This window comes from Typopeltis vanoorti, chromosome 10 (assembly GCF_054136105.1).
Source record: "Typopeltis vanoorti isolate ZY-2024b chromosome 10, IOZ_Tvanoo_1.0, whole genome shotgun sequence".
NCBI lineage: Eukaryota > Metazoa > Arthropoda > Arachnida > Uropygi > Thelyphonidae > Typopeltis > Typopeltis vanoorti.
The window spans coordinates 138,870,759-138,892,115 of record NC_143558.1 but is presented as its reverse complement, the minus strand read 5'-3'; the positions used below and the strand labels follow the sequence as shown (position 1 = coordinate 138,892,115).

The window sequence follows — 21,357 nt, the reverse complement described above, 5'->3', positions numbered from 1 at the left end:
CATGATTTCTGTTCATTTGTGCTCTCTCTCTTTCTCTCTCTCTCTCTCTCTCTCTCTCCCTCTCTTTGGTCAAGACATCGGTGTTGTGATAACACCTGAGGTGAAATGTATTAGAAATTAATCAATGATTTTCGGCTTAAATTCTCTTCAAACTCCTGCACAGAAAACAAAGGCAAATCACTTCCCACTATACTAAGAACAGTGCATCGCACTCCTATGATATTCAGGTTGTGAACTTCTTTCTGGCCATTCTAGATAACAGTTTATGGTCCTGATGGTATATATCGAATTTTCACTTAAGAGATATGTGCTTACCTTTGTCATCTTTGCACAGTATATACTCGACTAGAGTTCATCCTGCAGGATGAAGACCACCTCATTCCAATGGGTGATATTGAACGACTGCCATCGGGTTGACGACCAGACTATCACACATGAGAGGTTGCAGAATATATAGAAAATTGTTGCCTTGTGTGCGTAGGAGGCACGAGTGAAAGAATCTACCAATGCATGTATAATATCATATTATTTTGCCATTTAGCAGTTAGGTATGCAAAATAATGACAGCTGTTTTGTTTCCAATAGTTACTGAACACACGACACAGATATTTTCCTGCGAAATGTTCGAACTCAGACATCATGCATTCTTAATCAGACATGGGAAAATTTATAACAGAAACCTTCATAAATTCAACAAATAATACTATAGATTACGTTGAAATTGTAAAATTTGCTTTATTGCAAATTCATTGTTGAGTATGAAAGCTTTAAAGGCAAGAAAATTCACTTCTTGCATAAACAACCGTAACCAGAATGATTCTACAAGGATTCAAGAAATAAGTTTCGATAATTTTAAAAATTTAAATTTGCTTTGGTTGGAAATTTTCATTCGCGATCGATTATACTAGAATAAGATCAAACTTTTGAAACACATACATTTTGTTTAGCTAGGATTTTATATTTTAGAAGTATGGTGAATGAAAATTCAATTACTCTTTCGGGGCCACAGTGCTCTTTCTTGAAAATTTTTAGACTCAGAGCCAAGGATTAAATTTGGTATTGTGCGTAAATCCTTTATTAAACTATGCGATATTAAAGACCTAGAAATATACTGTAGGAAACGTTATTTACCACAACTCCAACGTGTAGCCTGCGAGACGTACACCCATAGTTGTGTGTGTGTACGCGCGCGTGCGTAAACGTCACTTACGTATTTGTAAAACTCTTGGTCACGTGCGTCACAATGTATTCTACGCAACTATTTAAGAATGGTCAGTAATCGTTAACAGCGCTGATCACAATGGGCAAAACCAAGGATCTTTCGAAGATCGATAAACGGCTTATTCTGGATGCCTGTCTGTCTCGAATCACGATTATGAAAACATCAAAATTGACTAGTTTTTCTAAAGGTGAGATATCACGGGCGATTAATCAGTGGAAAAATAACCCACGTTGTTTTCTAAGAGGCGTAACTGTGGTCCTAAGACTGTCGGTCAGGAATGAGATCGCCGTCATATGAGAAGGCTTTTACGTACAGACAGAACTTCCTCTTTGCTGTAGTTGACAGAGCATTTAATTGAGGGCTGTTCCCTATGCATATCTCAACGAACTATGCGCGGAATATTGAAGAGTATAGGTATTACCAGTCGCATGCCTACAGTATATGGAAATCACTGATTTCTGCGAAGAACCGAAAAGTTCGTCTATAATGGTATGAGGAAAGCCGTGACTGGACACTGGAAGACTGGAATAAGTCATACAGAGAGTCTAATGAAAGGACTTTCATGTCATTAGCATTATAAAATGTGAATCGAGATCAGCAAAAATGCATGTTCAAAAAGACCACATTCTACATGAAATGATGTAGTTATTAATGTCTTAGGAGAACAAAATGTAAGTTCTCAAAATACTGGAGACATGAAACATAACCTATTAATTTGGGGGGAAATTATTGACAGGTATCTGGAAACTATAAAGTTGATTACATATAAAATAAAATAAAACTTTAACATTTAAAAAATAAAATCAAATTAAACTTTACATATTAATATTATTTTAAAAATTTTAAATATGCATATTACTGCACACATTGAGTAAATGCCGATATTACACCGACTGAGTTCATTTTTCCCATTACGCTTCTTCTTTTTATTTTATTTTTTTCATCAAGCAAGGAGTACACTTTGTCATTTTATTGCTGTAATGTTCAGCATATATTATAGCGAAATCAACTCCTATCGAAATAATCTCCCGAATCGAATCATTTACTTCTATTTAGCTTCGGGAATTCGTAATGATGCTACATATACATACAGAGTGCAAATCAGTATTCTAAATTAGCAATTGCATAACATAATTATTCAACTGTTATTTATTACTAATATACTAAAGATGCTATTGCATTTACAGCCCAGTACACGTTAATATGGAATTCCACCTCAGACCCACACTCACTTGGGTACGCACATCCACAGGAACTACTTCTATGGTTGCTGTTATTCTATGGCACAGATGGGCAAGAGACTGTTTTTTCCTTGATACCCAATGTCTTTTACGTAGCCCCAAAAGAAGAAATGCATTGGAATCAAATCGGGACAGCGCGGTTGCCAAGCAATGGGACCCCCTCTGCCTATCCATTTCCATGGGAGTTTGTTGTTGAGCACTTTCGCACAATTGCTGCATAATGCAGCGGAGCTCCAACGAAGTCAACGACAACTATCCAAAGGAATTTCAGGCAGTAATATTGCATGAATACTCGCAGTGACAAAAGCGCTCGGAGCATTCTGAATTGGCATCGACAGTTCTTGGAAACAGGAAGACTTTTGGAAGGGCACTCACCAGGTAGGCCGACAACAAGTGCGGAAAAGGTGGAACGAATTCAACTGTCTTTCCAGCGTAGCCCGAAATGTTCAGATCGTAGTGTGAGTTTTAATAAAACATTCCTAAAATCACAGTGCATGACGTTGATCACAAGAGATTGAAACTTCATGCATATAAACTTCAGCTTGTTCATCACATCCATCTTATTGATAGGCCACAAAGAGTTCAGTTTGTGACCACATACCAGACCTCATTGCTGAATACTGGAACTACCTTGTGAGCGTTTTATTATCTGATGAGGCAACATTCATGTGCATGAAGTTGTGAATCGCCATAACTGTCGAGCGTGCGGGTAAAAAAAAATCTTCATTAACTGTTGGATTTCTCGAGTAACAGTCAGAAAGTGAATGTGTGGCATCATGAATGATCGCGTTGTTCAGCCACATTTTTTCCATGAGGAAACGACTACGAGTGTGCCATACTAGAGAATTTTGTGTTTTTCCAGATTAAGAATGTTAAGGACCTCATTTTCCAACAGGATGAAGTCTCGCCACATTATGTGCGGACTATGCTCAACTACAGATTCGCAGGAAAATGGATAGGCAGAGGAGGTCCCATTGCATAGAGAGTGAGTGAGAGAGAGATTTCGGAGATGCTATAATATAGTAATAGAAACTTTCCTACCTGTGAATTCTTTGTTATATTTATATAAGTAATGGGTTTTAGTCGCTAACATGGTATCAAAGAGAAACAAGATATGCTAAAATGTTATACTCGTACTCATAGCATAAAAGAATCAACAATCAACCAATGCGAAGTAATGCAATCGTTAACAAAATGAATAAAGACAAATGGCAAATGTAATGGGTGGCGAGTGCAATTAAGGAACGGTTCTTGAGCAATCCATTATTGCAGCATGATCACTTTCATTTTCAATGAAGGAACAGTTCGAAACAAACGACTTCTTGGCCGTTGTATTATTTACAAAACTAGAAAACGACTAAAAGAGGTCTTGATAATGAAATAATAATGAAACAGTGTTCTCCTTACAATGGAAAAATAATTCTATATATATAAAACAGTGGTCTCTAATACAGAGAAAGCACATACAATACATTCGAAAAAAAATGGACTTCTCTTTATATGAAGTAGCCGTTATACCGGACTTTTACTGTATTTGGTAATGCTATTGCTATAACAAAGTTGAAATACCAGCAGCTTACAGTATCGGCTTCTTCCAGACGGGTGCCATTACGTGAAATCAGATTAGCTAAATTCAAGAATACATTGAGATGACTTGGAGCAATACGAGCTTGATAAGGCTCTCCTGCCTTGGGGCGAGGCAATAAATCTTTAGCCTGAAAGAAAAAAAAATATGTTGACAGTTGAGTTTCGCATATTTAACGCTTTTCTCTAAGTACGGTACACAATCAATTTCTTTTTAGGCAATGTCTTTAAAACATGTCTTTAAATAAATAAAGTACGAAGATGGAGGATAGCGCATTGGATTGTGAACATTTTTTTTCTTTCGATGAATGGGTTTTATTCTTTTGCACCAAATACGAGGGTGATATGAAACATTCTCGGCCCGACCATAGACGGCAACACTATTAGCAAGATTTTTTTTTTTCGAAGTTGGTATATCCATGTGAAATTGCAAGTCATTCTATTAAATAGTTTGTTTTATACAGCTGTCTGAAGCAAAACTGTTGTCTATAACTCTTGAAATGGATGAAATTGAGTATCTTGTGGTTATAAAATTCTTTGTGAAAGAATGTTTAACGCCAAAAAAAATTCATTCGAAGTTCATAAAAGTTTATGAGCACTTCTTCATTTTCGATGTGCTTACCCGAGTTGCAATTTCACTCGGCAACCAACTAAGAAATGGGTTGCCGAGATTAAATGTGGCCATACAAATGATCCACATGAAGGACGTCCAAAAGTGTGGCAACACCAGAAAACTGATCAAGTGCACGATATGGTATTGGATGACCAGCGAGTCAAAGTGTGTGAAATTACTGAGACTATAGGCATTTCACAAGAACGTATAAGATATATTTTACATGAAGAATTGCAAATGAAAAAGCTTTGCAAGATGGGTGCCACGCTTGCTCATAGCAGTTCAAAAATGCACTCGTATGAAAATCTCTGAACAATGCTTCGAGCGTTTCGTGCGTCGATTTATTATCATGGATGAAACTTGGATTCACCATTACACACCAGAATCCAAACAGCAGTCAAAACTGTAGCATCCCAAACCACCGATGCCATTAACTTACCTGCTGATGGAACCAAAATTGGTTCCATCAGCAAGTAAGGTCATGGCATCGGTGGTTTGGGATGCTAAAGGCATTTTGTTTATTAATTATCTTGAAAAGGATAAAACAATACCAGGGGAATATTATTTCGATCTTTTAACCTGACTAGACGAAAATAGTCGTGAGAAAAGACCCGGTTTTCAGAAGAAAAAATCATCTTTCATCAGGACAATGCATCTGCACACAAAGGTGTTTTGGCAATGGGAAAATTAAGGAATCAGCACTATGATTTGTTGGACCTTCCACCTATTCCCCCAGATTTGGCTCCCTCTGACTTCTATCTCTTCCCTAAACTAAAACTCTTCCTCGCTGGTCAGCGTTTTCCTTTGAATCAAGAGGTGATTGCAGCTGTAGAGGAGTATTTTGCAGATCTTACTGAGAACTACTACAGGGATAGGACAATGGCACTGGAGTATCGCTGGAATAAATGTATTAGTCTTAAGGGAGATTATGTTGAAAAATAAAAATAATTTTGAAATTATAAATTCGTTTTTCATTGTTAGGCCTAGAACGTTTTCACACCACCCTCGTAATTCCGGACAGAAAGATTTGAATGCATATATGCGTGCTAAAGTTTCCATCTAGGAAACTTTAGCACGTATATATATATATATATATATATATGCTCATATATATATATATATGAGCATATGAGCATATATATGCATATATATGAGCATATGAGCATATATATGCATATATATGAGCATATATATGCATATATATATATAGGTTCCTGAGGTTACTGATGCAGCATAAAATTAAAAAACGTCCACTACAAGTTTCCAATATTTTAAAGACAACTATTCCAAACGGCTTTATATCACCCCGTAAACTGATTTGTTCGCACACTTATTGCATCCTTTTATCATATAGTTTATTATGTTTTTAAGTTCTTTTAATTTTGACTTTCTTATACTTCAAATTTTAATAATACCTTTTTATATTTGTTGCCGTTTTTATTTCTCCTGTTTTTATTCTAGTTCTCTACTTATCTTCAATATAATATTTATTCTTTAATTTATTCTTTTATTCTTTCAAATTACTTTAAGAAAATTACCGTTTCAGTTTCATTTCTTTATAATCCCAACATTCGGCAGGAGCAAACAAACGAAAATTAACTCATTTAAGGTAAATAAGCATTGGATTATCCCTTATAACTAGCGATAAAAAAGTTCGCTTCCTTCCTTGTGTGAAAACTATATAATCCCCCATTTTAATACTTTTTATCCACATTTTCCACATTTCTGTTTAACCAAATAAAGAATGAATTTGCTTTTAAAGAACTTTGTTCTTTAAATTCATTCATTAATTCTCTCTTAACGTTTTTTCTCCTCTCTAACATAATAATAATAATAATAATAATAATAATAATAATAATAATAATAATAATAATAATAATAATAATAATAATAGTAATAATACAACCCGTCCCTTATACCATGTTTCTACCCAAAAACCTTCAGTCTCTTTTTTCAGTTTCTAATCAACAGCTGTTCTTTTTCACTATATCGAACTTCTTATTCAGTAAATCATTGCATTTGTTCAAGCACATTGCCTGACGCGGCGAAGCAAAATGGCAATGAAAACGAAAGTAAAATAATCTTTGTTACAAATAAGGCTACATTTCTTCAGTTTCATAAAAAAAGATTGAAAGCAGTTTCTTCCCCTGTCGAGATTTAAAGTTCCAGATGGAAAAGAAATGCGAGGAAAGCCCATTTTACTTTCTTAATACCAATAATCATCGTAAGCAAATAGTTTGCGAAAGACTGTAACTAGACATAAAGATTTCTTTACTACAAACATTACTAAAGAAATACCAGGTAAAAAATATATATTATATATCTATATATATAACATATTATACGGAGTATTAATAAAATGTCTGGGAATTAAATAGGAATATATATGTCTTTACTTTTTTGTAAAGAAAAAAAATGGCCATTGCTAAATTAGTTGGAAAAAAAATCCAGTGTAATCCAATAAATAGCACATATCACTTACCTCTGCCATCTAGCTGATTCAACAAGAATCCTCACTGATATGTGACACTATTCTAATCTATGATTATTATTTGTTTATATATCTAAAACATTTCGAGGTAATAATTCGAGGTAATATGTCATTTGGGTTAATTTTGCCAAAATATCATAAGTTATATATCTTCTTATTCCTTCCTTCCTTCCTCTTTTACTTGCGGTGTCGAGAATTTCTATTCATTTAACCGCAACCGTATCTCGAGGATAAGGTAGTTGGCCCTATGCCTGCCGGTTTGTCTTATGGCTGTAAATGCGTGTGTTCATGGTCCGGTTTGCCTGTTCTGGAGGACGAAAAACCCAAGTTTTCGGATGAAAAAAAAAACCCTATCTCTATACCGGTAAAGGTTCCGCACGGGTATCGAACTCAGGTCTTTCCGACCAAAGGGCTTCGTCCATACTGACTGAGTTACGGAGGCTCTTAAGTTCTATATACCCGGTGAATAATATGAAGGCATGTCCCTCAATAATTAATTATAAATCATTTTCAGAATTAATTATAAATACTAACTTTTTTGTCTTTTTGTATAATACGGTGTAATTCAGTGTTTTATAAGTCAAAGCAACTTTGATCAGTTTTTATTTTTTTTAAGGACACTTACCTTTCTGAAGGCTTGTTCAGCTTCTTCAAACATTCTTAAGTTGTTGTATGTTCTTCCAACGTTTATATGGGCTCCCATATCATCTGGCTGCACACTATATATAAAATCAAATAATTGCTTATAAAATATGAAAAAATGCTTCATAATTAGGCTGTCTAAATCTTCGTTCCCATCAATTAGTCATTAGTCTATTGTATTGTTTATATTGTTCATTTAGACTCAGAAAATAATGCCTTTATATATGTAAAGAATGCAATGAATCTAAACAAATCCACTTTCTGGAACTTTCTGGAACTCTTCACGATAGTTTTCATTAGCGAACAGTTTAATGCCCCATGAAATAAATAAAAGTATTCACTAAGGGATAATGCTTTTAGCGGAAGCATTAAGGTACTTTTGTTTTATTGCCTTTGAAAAATGTTAAGGTTTATTCTTTAAAATAATATTGCAATTAATTACAAATCCAATTCATTAAAAAATACAATCTGTTGCTAATTATGGGTATTACAACGATTCTAGGTTAATATCTGGTGTCTTTCTGAGGCAAACCAGCTATCATAAATTAGTTCTGATGTTAGCAGGTTGTAGCTAATTATGCAGATAATCTCGAATAATATGTAAGCCATGGTACTTTGGTTCCTTCTAGAAACTTGGGTTTCTTAGCACACACATTAATTGGTCTTCCTTGAATACTACCAATTAAAACGTCTACAAATGATATTATTCTTTTAACTGACAGTTGTAGCAAAAACTTTCTTCAGCAGATTTTCTCATAGTCATCTCGAAGTTGCGTTATTCCAGGGATGAGAAACCTTCGGCACGCTTGCCAACGATTTTTTCCCTCACGCAACCCAGGGCTCACTTTTAAAAATAATTAAATAAATAGATACATATCCAACATTTTCGCTAAGTTGTATATTTTAACTTAATAGAATACAATTTTATTAAGTAGAGTGATACCAAATAAAAATGCAATAAAGAAAACAAACACTATCAACTGTTTTAGTGATAAAAATTAATAACAAAATGAAACAAACATCCTATTTCGAAGCCATCTATCTCCTCGCTATACTGACGTACAAGTTTTGTCTTGTTCAGTTATTGCATCATTCGCCAAGTAGTCAGTCGTGAAGTGACTCCTTTATCATCATTTTATATATTATTCGTGTTTCGTAAAGAATTTATCGATTTTCTAAAGTATTTATATATGTGGATTTCGATTTAATTAATTCGTGAGTCATTAAAATATGGATTGGAAGTATTTATTGTCAATTTAATGTCAAAACCACCAGGAAAGAAACAAAGACATTCAAATGAAGAAGAGTTTAGAGAATTTAAAGAATACTGGACTGAAAAATGTGGTATATTTAAGAAAGATAATAAAGCATTATGCATTTTATGTTCCGAATCAGTTGTTTGTAGGACTTCTTCCGTAAAGAGATATTTTGAAACTATTCATAAGAAATTAAGCAATAAAAGTGAGCAAGAACAAAGAGAATTAATTTATTGTTGACTGAGAAAAAAAAAAAAACAGTCCGATACTTGGATAAAATTTATTTCAGTGAGCCAAGTTCCAATTTACTTGTAGCTAGTTTTGAATTTTCAAAAGTTATTGCCCCACATGTAAAACCACTCAGTTCAGTGATGGGGAGTATATTAAAGATGCATGTAGAATGTGCTCCTCTACTTTTTGATAAGCTTTCCGAAAAGGTAAAAATTATTCTGCTCGTTAAAGATTTGTCTGCGAGTAGAAACACAGTTAAGGATAGGATAGGATACTTACTTTGGAAAGGAATAAAGCAGAACAATTAAAAAAAGATTTCAGTTCATGTAAGTTCTTTTTTATTTGTGTTGATGAGAGCACAGACATTACATCATCAGCTAGGCTAGCAATCTTTGCTCTATTTTGTAGGGTTGACGAAGCATGCGAAGAGATGAGCGTACCAATGGGGTTGAAATATGTAAAGCAGTAATGAACGAATTATGCATTCGGCAAATTGGTATTTCAAAAATGGTATCCATCACAGCAGATGGTGCACCCAGCATGACTGGTAAGGAAGCAGGATTTGTAAATCTGTTTGAAACACACATTGTCATCCACTGATAAGTTTTCATTGCATCATACATGAGGAGACTTTATGTGCAAAAGATGTCCTAACGGAATTTAGTTATTCAGTTATTAATTACACTTTTGCACGTCCTTTGAATAAAAGACAATTTCAGAATCTATTGAATGAGGTGGATTCAGTATACAAAGGAATAATGTACAACAATGCTCGTTGGCTCAGTCGAGGTCTTATTCCGTGAAACGATTTGTTGAATGCCTAGAGGAGATAAATCTCTTTTTTTGGCTAATCAACAAATATCTTATAAAGAAATGTGTGACATCGTGTAGGTTTTAAAACTGATGTTTTTTTTTTTTTTTTTGGCAGATTTTTGCGAACATTTAAATGACTTAAACCTTAAACTACAGGGCTCTGGTAAGACTCTTGATGTTGTTTGATGACATAAAAGCATTTAAAATGAAACTAGCAGTTTTATAAGAGGGATGTAAACAGTAAGAGATTTAGATATTTTTAAAACCTAAAGAAATACATTAATGATCTCCAAAGGGATGAGAAAATAGACCTCCACTGACTTCAAAAGCTAATTTTAAACGTCATTATGTTAACTATTCAGCAGTTCTCTCTAAGGTTTGTTAAAGTTCAGAGGAATAGAAGAGACTGCAAAATTCGTTAAGTTTCCACACACTATAAAACTGGATGAATTAAACTTGCAGATGTTTTTGTAGATAAATATGGATGATTTTGAAATGCTGTAGATTGATTTTTAAAGTAGCTGAATTTGTAGGCAGAAATTTGTTGACCTCAGAATTGACTTGGAAAATATTGAAAAGGAGCGATTAGAGACGGGAGTAACAGAGAGAAGTGCGGAAAACGAGGCACTAAGGACTTGGAATACAATTCCAGAAATTTTGTATTTTTAAATACCATTGCAACAGCATTACTATCTATTTTGCATCTACATATTCTTGTGAATCATTGTTCTCAGTGATGAACTTCGTTAAGTCTCGTAATAGAAGCAGCCTTAGAGATGAAACTAGTAGCGCATGCATATCTCTACAGGTTACAAAATATACACCCGATATAAATTATCTGTCATCAGTGATGCAGCAGCAGAAATCTTATGGATGATATATAAATAGAACGTCCACTATTTTTCTTTCTCCAGTTTTGATTTGATGTTGTCTGTTAAAAAACTCTAAAGAGTTTCCTCAGTTTAATATATTATGTAGGTAAAATAATATTTTATTTTATCTGTAATTTTTATATATTACTCGTAAGGGACTAAGAATTAATAAAATAATATTTTTCATTTTCTTTTATTTTATTCTGCTTTAGTCAAAAACGATTATGAGATTGTGCAATGTAATATAGGTTAGGTAATATATCGGAAAAACTTGAAAAAAACAACAACTTATATCTGATTGATCTTTATAAAACAACAATAACAAAAAATTCAGATTTGTTGTTTACTGTTTTGCTGATGTTAAAAATTGCGTCTTAAATTGTGTGGCTGGATAAGATATCTAGAATTACACTTAAAAGAAAATAAAAAATATCCACGCTATCAACAGGGTAGAATCACTTTTAAGTAAAAACTCCGTCACTAATTTTTACATTCATTCAATGTTATATGACTTACAATAATCCCTCTTACACTATTCTTTGATTTTATCACTCTAGTGTGATTTGTGATTACGCTTGGTCGTCGACTAACGACCGACTTCCGTTCTTGCTGACAGGTCGTAAGTCGATCTCGTCGTATGTCGGCCATATATTTATTAACAGTATTCTTTAACCTTTCTAATGTTTTTATCATCTTTATAATTTATTTTTATAATCTTTTAAATTTATAAGTATGCATATTGTACATAATGTGAAAAATAATGCTGTACATATTGTACTGCAAACACAAAAATACAATCTAAAATTAATGTAAAAATTAATACAAATGAAATTTACAAAATAAATTTTTAATCTTTGCTTGTGCTGGGTTGTGGATCGTCAGGGTCATGTTCTTGGGTTGAGGTAGGAGATGTTCTCTTGATGAGGAACATGCTGAGCTTTGTTTGAACAGTTTGTTTCTTTTTTTCTTCATATATCTCACGATAACAAAGCACAGCATCTTGAATGATACGTTCAACCTTTGTGAATCGTTCGACATTAGGGTCCATTGCTTCTAAACTGGCGACAGCTTTATTCAGTTGCGAAAAAGAATCTCACAAACTCTTTGCAGTGAATTTCTTTTCTGGCTCCTCTTCTTCTTTCTCTTCTTCCTCTCTCGCTTTTTCTTCTGACATTCTCTGTGCTTCTAATTCAATCAACTCTTCATCCGAAAGTTCTTTTATTTCACAATCTAGCGTCTTCTATTTTACATTCTAATTTAAGATTGTTTGCAAGTTTAACTATTTTTTCTGTAATCACTTCCAGTTCCTCTCCTTTTTCAAATCCTTCAAATGTATTCGCATAATATTTTAGACACCTTTTCCAAATTGCCGACACACAATTCTTTGTTACACATTCCCATGCAATCGAAATATTCTTGATACACTGAAGAATGTTGTACTGCTTCCAAAAGTCTCTCAAAGATAAATCAGCATCAGAATCTATCGCTCTGATAGCTTCTGTGAATGTCCTTCTGAGGTAGTGAGCCTTGAATGCTGAAATACCACCCTGATCCATGGGGTGAATGAGAATGGTTGTGTTAGGTGGCATAAAAACTATTCTAACGTCATGTTAAAGGTCGTCCAGGTGAGGAGGGTGGCCAGGGGCATTGTCCATAATCAATAAAATCTTGAAAAGGATATCCCTCTCCGCACAATATTCACGAGCCTGGGGAATAAAGCAGTTCATGAACCAGTCTTCGAATAGTGCTTGAGTCATCCGAGCTTTAGGGTTTGAACGCTAGTAAACGGGCAGTGTGTGCTTGTTGATGTGCTTAAATGCACGAGGTCTGAACGATAAGGTTGAATGAGAAAAGGTTTCAGCTTAAAACCCGCGGCATTCCCACCAAGCAACAAAGTCAACCGATCCTAAAAAGCTTTGAATCCTGGTATCTTTTTTGATTCTTGGTGTATGTACGTACGATTAGGCATGCGTTTCCATTGCAAGCCGGTTTCATCTACGTTAAATATTTGTTCCGGTAGATAATCCTCTTCTTTGATTAAAGAGTCGAAACTGTCAACGAATTTTTGGGCTTCATCTTCATCTGCACTTCCCGCTTCTCCTGTGACACGTACATTATGCAAAGCAAATCTTTTTTTTTTTAAACGCTTAAACCATCCAGTACTAGCCTAAAAATCTTCTGTAATCGCCTTCGGCGCTTGATTTTAAACTGTGAAACAGACTTCTAGCCTTCGCTTGCAATGTGCAAAGATCATGGGTGAATTTTTCTGTAATAAACCTTCCATTCACATAAACAACAATTTCTCCATTTCATGGATGGGTCCTTGTCATTGTTTGGTTAAAATTGTAGACTTCATAGATGCGGAACCTTTCACAGCTTCACGAATTATTTCTTTGTATTTAAGTATCGTCGATACCGTAGAATGTGATAACTTCAAGCCACGTGCTATCGTATTCACTTTCTTTCCGCCTTCATACTTCTGGATAACTTTCATTTTGCACTCTAAATCAATAGTTTTCCTTGACTTCTTAGCTGTCGTGTCTGTAGATGAAGGCATTTTCCTTTTACTAGACATTTTATGGGTAGTATTTCAGTAGAATTTTAATTAATACACCACATGCAACAGATGCTTGAAAGTGACTGAGTGTAATTCAGAGATAGTTATCGTACGCGGGTCATCGTACGATGACTATCGTATCCCATAGTTATCGTACTGGCAGCTGCCTGATTAATTATTAATTTATTATTATTTTTTTGTGGTCTTAAGTGCGGACGATCGTAAGTCGCATAGGTCGTAAGTCAACGACCAGGTGTATTTGAAAAAGGTTCTCCCAGTACGTGAAAGACGCCAAATCATAATATATTCCTCAAAATTTCGGTTGACACGTGAGAAAAATTTGCATCAGAGATTTGGCGATTTTCGCACGCACAGTTAAAAAGGTTGCCCACCCCTGCGTTATTCTAATCAAACATCACCTTCATAATTTTTACAGAATCAATTTATCTGACTGAGCTAATTTAAGAATTCTTAAATGTTTTTAAGTAATTCTAGATATAGAACGCAAAGAACTTTATTTTAAAAGGTAAATCTTTAAATGAGAAATCTGCCCTACAAATTAGCAGGATGAAATAATCAGCAGAATAGGGAAAAATTATTAACCTCTTGTAGGATAGTTGGTGAGGCACACTGATACAGCTAAAACTAAACACGCTAAATAGCAATTACCGAAGGGGAGGAAAGTCAGAAAGATTAGCGTTTTATAGCTGCTTGGTGCCATCTTGCATTTTGAGGAAATTAATGAAATATTTCCGCCGACTTTATATATATATATATATATATATATATATATATATACATACATACATATATATACAAATGCATATATATATATACAGGGTGTTCGGGATAAATTTGACATATTTATAATTAATTATATTTTTCCGTAGGTTACATGTATTAACACACACTTCTCTTCATTTAAAAGTTTGGACCCTTCTTCATTCATATACAAGATGTCAGAAAGGATGGATAGCTGGAACCCACCTGAATCATGGAAGAGAATAACTTGTGTCATGATGATTCGTGCCCGCCATCAAAATAAGGATATTACGACTGCTGCCCAATGCTCCCTGAATACAGTAAAAACAATCAGGCATGAACTAGAGACTTGCAATGGTGACTACGAGGATGTAGCAAGAAGAAAGATCCCTAGCAGACGATCTGATTGCGTTCGTACAGCAGAATTCCTCGCAAATCTGCAGGAACAGGTGTTGAAGAACCCTGGCATTGGAATTCGGGCTTTGTTCATGGAGTTGCTAACTGTAGTCAAGCCCTGGATAACAAGGGTAGCCAATGGTAGGCCGTATGTATGGCAGCAGGATTCGGCCCCTTGCCACACCTCTGGGAAAAGTCAAAAATGGTTGTCTGAAAATTTCTACGACTTCACCAGTCCAAATGTTTGGCCTCCAAACTCCCCAGACCTTAACCCCATGGATTATTTTGTATGGGGCGCAGTTGAAAAAGACACCAATCGCACTTCCAGTAATACAAAAGCCCAGTTAATGGATAAAATTAAAACAGTTTTTGCGGCCCTTCCCAGGGAGACTGTAGCATCAGCTTGTTCGAGGTTCCGAAGCAGAATTGAAGCTGTGATCGATACTAATGGTGGTTATTTTGAGTAAATCTTGTTGATAGTATTGTAATTAACTCTGCCTGTAATGTTTTTTTGTCAATTCATTAAATTTAATAGATACAAAGAAGATTTTCTTTTTCCTTACGAAACTGTCAAATTTATCCCGAACACCCTGTATATATGTATACGTTTTTTTGAAACATTTTGAAACTCGGAGGCTACCCTGAGTGTTGAGTCTTCAAAATTCGAGTCATCAGAATTCAAGGAGAACTGTCCTATCAATCCGAAACACGGGGATTGGGCGCCGTAGGGGCGTAGCTCCCCTAGCATATATATGCATTTGTATGCATATATATATATTTGTATGCACAGAGAGCTGCGGTTGACTTTTCTGTTAAACTTGGTAAAATTTTACCGAAACGCATCAAATGCTTCGAAAAGCATACGGTGATGAATGCTTATCCCGTACTCAAGTTTACGAGTAGTTTAAGCGAATTCAATGTGGTAGTGAGACGCTTGAGAACGACGAAAAGCGTGACTGTCCAAAAACTGGACTGAGCGAGGTTAACATCGAAAAAGTTCGTGATTTCATCAAAGAAATCCAGAAATCGTCCGTGAGATTAATTGAAGATGAATTGGGGATTCCAAAATCAACTGTGCACAACATTTTGACCCAGAGTTTGGGCCTTCGTAAATTGAATTCGCGATCTGTTTCTCACAAGCTGACCGACGACCAAAAATGTATCGAATTGAACCCTGCAAGGACCTCATTAAAACTGCTCGTAAGGACTTACACTTTCTTGAAACGATACGTATATTGATTGAAATAAATGATTTGAATAATTATAATTGGCCTGTGTTTTTTTTTCTATCAAAAGTTCGGTTTCTTTTTGGGTGTAGGTTACTTAACACGTTATCATGCTGTATACTGTCAAATATTTTACCAAAATCCAAGAATACCATAGTGTAGACATTACTTTCTCTCATCGTTATATATATATATATATACACACACGAGGGTGGTCTGAAAAGTTCTCGACCCCGACCATAGATGGCAACACTATCGGCAAGATTTTTTCTAAGTTGGTACATCTGTCGTAAGCATCCATGTGAAATAGTAAGCCACGCTATCAAGTAGTTTTTTTCATACAACTGTCTGAAGCAAAAGTGTTGTCTGTATCCCTTGAAATGGATAAAATTGAGTATCGTGCGGTTATAAAATTCTCTGTAAAAGAAGGTTTAACTCCGAAACCAATTCATTCAAAGTTCATAAAAGTTTATGGGCACTCTTCTACCTCGTTTTCGACAATTAAGAAATGGGCTGCCGAGTTTAAACATGGCCGTGCCAGTCTTGAAGATGATCCACATGTAGGATGTCCAAAAAGTGAAACAACACCAGAAATCATTGATCAAGTACAACGATATGATATTAAATGACCGGCGAGTCAAAGTGCGTGAAATTGCTGAGACTATACGCATTTCAAAAGAACGTGTAGAATATATTTTGCATGAAGATTTGCAAATGAAAATGCTTTGCGCAAGATTTGTTCCGCACTTGCTCACAGCAGATCAAAAACGCATTCGCATAAAAATCTCTAAACAGTGCTTGGAGCGTTTTAACAAGAATAAAACTGATTTTTTGCGTCGATTTATTATTATGGATAAGACAAGGATTCATCATTACATACCAGAATTCAAACAGCAGCCCAAACAGTGGACAGAAGCCCATTGTTCAGAGCCAAAGAAGACAAAGTCGGTTCCATCAGCTGGAAATGTCATGGCATCGGTGTTTTGGGATGCTAAAGGCAATTTTTTTATTAATTATCTTGAAACAGGTAAAACAATAACCGGGGAATATTATTCCAATCTTTTAACCAAACTAGACGAAAACATTCGTGGAAAAGACCCGGTTTGCAGAAGAAAAAAAATGATCTTTCATCAGGATAGTGCACCTGCTCACAAAGGTGTTTTGGCAATGGGAAAATTAAGGGATCTGCACTATGAATTGTTCGAACATCCATCCTATTCCCCAGATTTGGCTTTCTCTGACTTGTATCTCTTCCCAAAACTAAAACTCTTCCTTGCTGGTCAGCGGTTTTTCTTTCAATCAAGAAGTGATTGCAGCTGTAGAGGGGTATTTTGCAGATCTTTCTGGGAACCACTACAGGGAGGGGATAATGGCTCTTGAACATCGCTGGAATAAATGTATTAGTCTTAAGTAAGATTATGTTGAAAAATAAAAATAATTTTGAAATTATAAATTTGCAGGGAAATGAGTAATTCAGAAGTGATATGAATCATCCAGTACTGCTGTGTCTAAGGCAAACTTAACTAGTCCGATCATCGACTTAAAGAAAGTAGAGAGTTAAGAAGTACTGTAGAATATACGTCTGCCAAAAGAGATGATTTTCTATTTACTATTGTTGGTATAACTGAAGAAATCCAAAATGAAATCCGAAACGCAGAACTGGAAAATTCCAATTTACAGTTATTGTGTGAACTTCAATTTTTGACTAAACAGCCAACGAGTCAAGAAATAAAATAAAATTTAAAAATAGTCGGTTTCTTCAAGAGCCTCATGAAATATGTGTGAAATAATTCAAAACAATTTGTTAAAATTTGATTTTAACGATAAGGATATTGAAGCTTCTCACAGACTTCACAGAATGCACAAAAAACACACGCCAAACCACATCAGTCATCTCTTGACTTACTTTTCTAGTTACATCCGTTCGAAGATACGTCCATGATCCCGTAATGGAATAAATAACATCTTCGAATATACTTTCGAAAAAGACGTAAAGTAAAAAGGTTTCTATTTAGCAACAACGCATCATACGTAGTGCCAACAACGCATTCAGCGGCAACCTCCCTCAGTAGTCTGCAAGTGTCTACAACAGTTCCTCTGTTGATTTTACGTTTGAGAAATAGGTTATTTGTGCATTTATCGTTAAATATTTCGTGATATTTTGTACAACATGGCCCCTACACGTCCAATCAAAAAACTTAGTAAAGAATCACAGAAAAAGAGGCGAGCAATTGATCTTGAAACGAAGTTGCAAGTTATAAAAAGAAACATGAAACTGGTAACCCCGTTAGTGTGATCGCACATGACTTCCAATGGTCTTATTCTACAGTGACGGCCATTTTGAAAAATAAGGATAAAATCGTAGAGGCTGTGAAATGATCTGCTTCCATTAAATTGCGATAGTGACGAAGCAACGTAAAGGTCTATCGGTGATATGGAAAAACTACTTGAGTCATGGATAGAGGACCTGAACCAAAAGCGCGCATCCCTTAGCACTATGACCATAACCGCTAAGGCAATAAGTCTCTTCGGCATGTTGAAGGAGAAAGCAGGACCGGATTACGACTACGAATTCAACGCTTTTTCCGGTTGGTTCATGAGATTTAAGCAGCGTTTTGCGCTGCACAATGTGAAAATGTATGTTGAATCTGCAAGTGCCGAAGAGAAGGCTGCCAATGAGTTTGTGGAGAAATTGGAAAAACTTATTACAGAGGAACATTATTTGCTACAGCAAATATGTAATATGGGTGAGACCTCCTTGTGTCGGAAAAAAATGCCCGAGCAAACATTCATCCACAAAAAGCTAAAATGTATGCCTAGTTCAAAAGTTGTTAAAGTCCGTATTACGATTCTGTTAGGGGGTAATGTGGGTGTATATAAACTGAAACCATTTGTAATATGTCACAGTGAGAATCCACGGCCCTCAAAAACATTAGGAAGCATACTCCTACAGTTCATTATCGAAGCAATAAGAAGTCGTGGATGACTCAAAAATTGTTTGCGGATGCCTTAATCAATTGTTATGCGAGTGAAATGGAAAGCTATTCTGTGAAGGAAAATGTAGAATTTTAAATTTTAATTCTAGATAATGCTCCAGGTCATCCGTCTTATATCTATGATCTTCACCAAGTTCAAGGCCATGTTTCTCCCACCAAACACTACTTCTTTGATCCAGCCAATGGATCAGGAAATTGTTGCAGCGTTTAAGGTTTATTATCTACGGAAAACTTTTTCATAAGCCATTTCTGCCACTGAATGAAATAACCAGACTCTCATGCAATTCTGGAAAGCATTGAAAACAAATCATGCTATTAAAATTACCGCTGTGGCTTGTGACCTCTCAATGTATGAGTGGGATATGGAAAAAAAAAAGACATTAAAAAGGTTTGTGCACGATTTTGGAAGTTTTGAAAAAAATGAAGACCTTTGTACACAATCTGAATCTTGAAGTGAATGATGACGATATAATTCAACTCATAGAAAGTGCCCCTGTAGAGTTGACCGACGAAGAATTGGTCGAACTGGAGGAACAACGTGTTGTAGCAGAGGAAGAACGAGAAAAGGAAGAGGGAAAAGAGAAACATGAAAAGGTAGTTAAACAATTCACAGCGAAGGATCATGCAGAAATGTTTTTTGCAGTGAGCGATGTTCTCAAAATGGCTGAAGACATGGACCCCAATGTTGAATGCTGGTTATTAGTAGAAAGGAAAGTACATGATGCGTTCGCTTGCTATAAACAAATTTATGATGAAAAGAAGAAGAGAAATAAGCAAAGCACATTGGACATGTTCATCAAAAAAAAAAAAAAAGGTTACACCAGAAGAGCCGCAACCACCTGGTCCTCCACATAGGGAAGGCAATGAAGATGTCAATGTGAAAGGAAGATTTGGGTGCTTGTTTTCCTGTTTTCTAGTGGCATTAACTCACAGTACAGTTTTATAAGGTTTAAAAATTAAAATGACAGTATACTTATTACGGTTAAGTCCTTAACCCCTATAACTCTGTTTATTTAATTTATCGACTTACGTCCTGCAGGATGGAATGGAACCCGGACGTCAGTCGAGGGATGACTGTATTTGTTAATTTGAGGAGCAAAGAGATAAATGTCACAGAACTAGAAAGTCATAAAAATATAAGATATAAAATAAATATTAGAGATATCAAAGATCATTTCGAAGATGGAAAAATATACCTAAGAATGAACAATTAGCTGTAAATATGAAATATTTGTTATATGTGGCAAAGAAATGGACACACTATAAATATCAAGTCTTTCATTTAAGGTTTAAAGACGGTTAACTTTTCATGAGAAAAGATAGCACCACACAAATGGATGTAGTGCGAAGAAGATCGCCAAAATCTTTAAATATAATTGCCGGCCTGGTTGGCAGAGTGGTTAGCGTATCCACTCTCCAGCCAAAAAGCTGCGGGTTCGAATCCCGCTGTGGGCATGGATGTTTGAGATTGTCGGTGAAAATCTAATGGCGGTCGTGGTGGGCGGTAGATGGAGCTCGTGTAGATGATGGTAGTTGCGGTTGGTGGAGCAGAGAATTGTAGAGTAGGTGTCCTCTCCCGATGAGTCTTTGGACTCCCTGGAGGTGTCAAGTAAATAATAATAATAATGAAAGACTTGACAAGGATGAATATTGAGAAGACGGATATATGTGAAGTAACTTTCGATATATGTATAGTATACAAAGTTTTAATAGAACTATAAAGTTTTATTTTTATTTTAATAACGAGCCTATTATTAAAGCGTATCATTTAAAACATAAGTAAGTGAAATAAAATGGAAGACTTACAGCTAACATGAAACGACTTAGATCATAAAATTGATATCTAGTATTTGGAGAAACATGAATTAAAGAGCCATAAGCGGACTTATACCTTTCAGAAGACTAAAAATATTATCATTTTACACGGATTAACGGATTACAAACGTGTCATAGGAACTGTTCAGTGATCTTTAACACTTCATACAGTATGGCGCTAAAAAAAAAAAGTACTGAATAACTACAACTATATATGTTATGGAGTAAACGGGTTAATTAACAAAGAAATATCTATATTTACACCTCAAGAGATGTAAATCCGCAACTACGGGTTGAAACTTGATCGAATATAGCATTAACGACGGTAGATTACGTTCTCGAAATGGGCGCCTTGTCTTTCGAGACAGGTTTCGTAGCGCATGCGAAGATTTTCTGTCATCTTGGAGGACATGGGTTAGGACTCTGCTGGGCATATCGTGTATTTTTATCCCTTTGTCATCAGCATATCCAAAACGAAGGCAGGAAGCGATGTAAGATCAGGAGATCGTGAAGGGTACGGGAATTCTATGAGCCCCCCCGAGGGGGGGGGGAGTGTACTGATAAATAGGCACTAAAACCACGTAATGTGCGGCAGGTTGCTCGGTCTTGTTGGAATACCTCTACATGCAATGGAATGTTT

The 21,357-nt window shown here is 35.5% G+C and overlaps 1 protein-coding gene across 1 annotated transcript in view; it reads right to left on the bottom strand.

Annotated features, from left to right (window-relative positions):
* The window catches only part of LOC150102834 (protein O-mannosyl-transferase Tmtc3-like), a 325,416-nt gene that overhangs the window by 40,816 nt on the left and 263,243 nt on the right, over positions 1-21,357 (bottom strand). Inside the window, exons 12-13 of the mRNA XM_090398748.1 lie at positions 7,777-7,870; positions 4,044-4,178 (exon numbers count right to left, since the gene is read on the bottom strand). Of these exons, the coding sequence (XP_090254874.1) occupies positions 4,044-4,178; positions 7,777-7,870 (229 nt within the window). The remainder of the gene's footprint in view (positions 1-4,043; positions 4,179-7,776; positions 7,871-21,357) is intronic.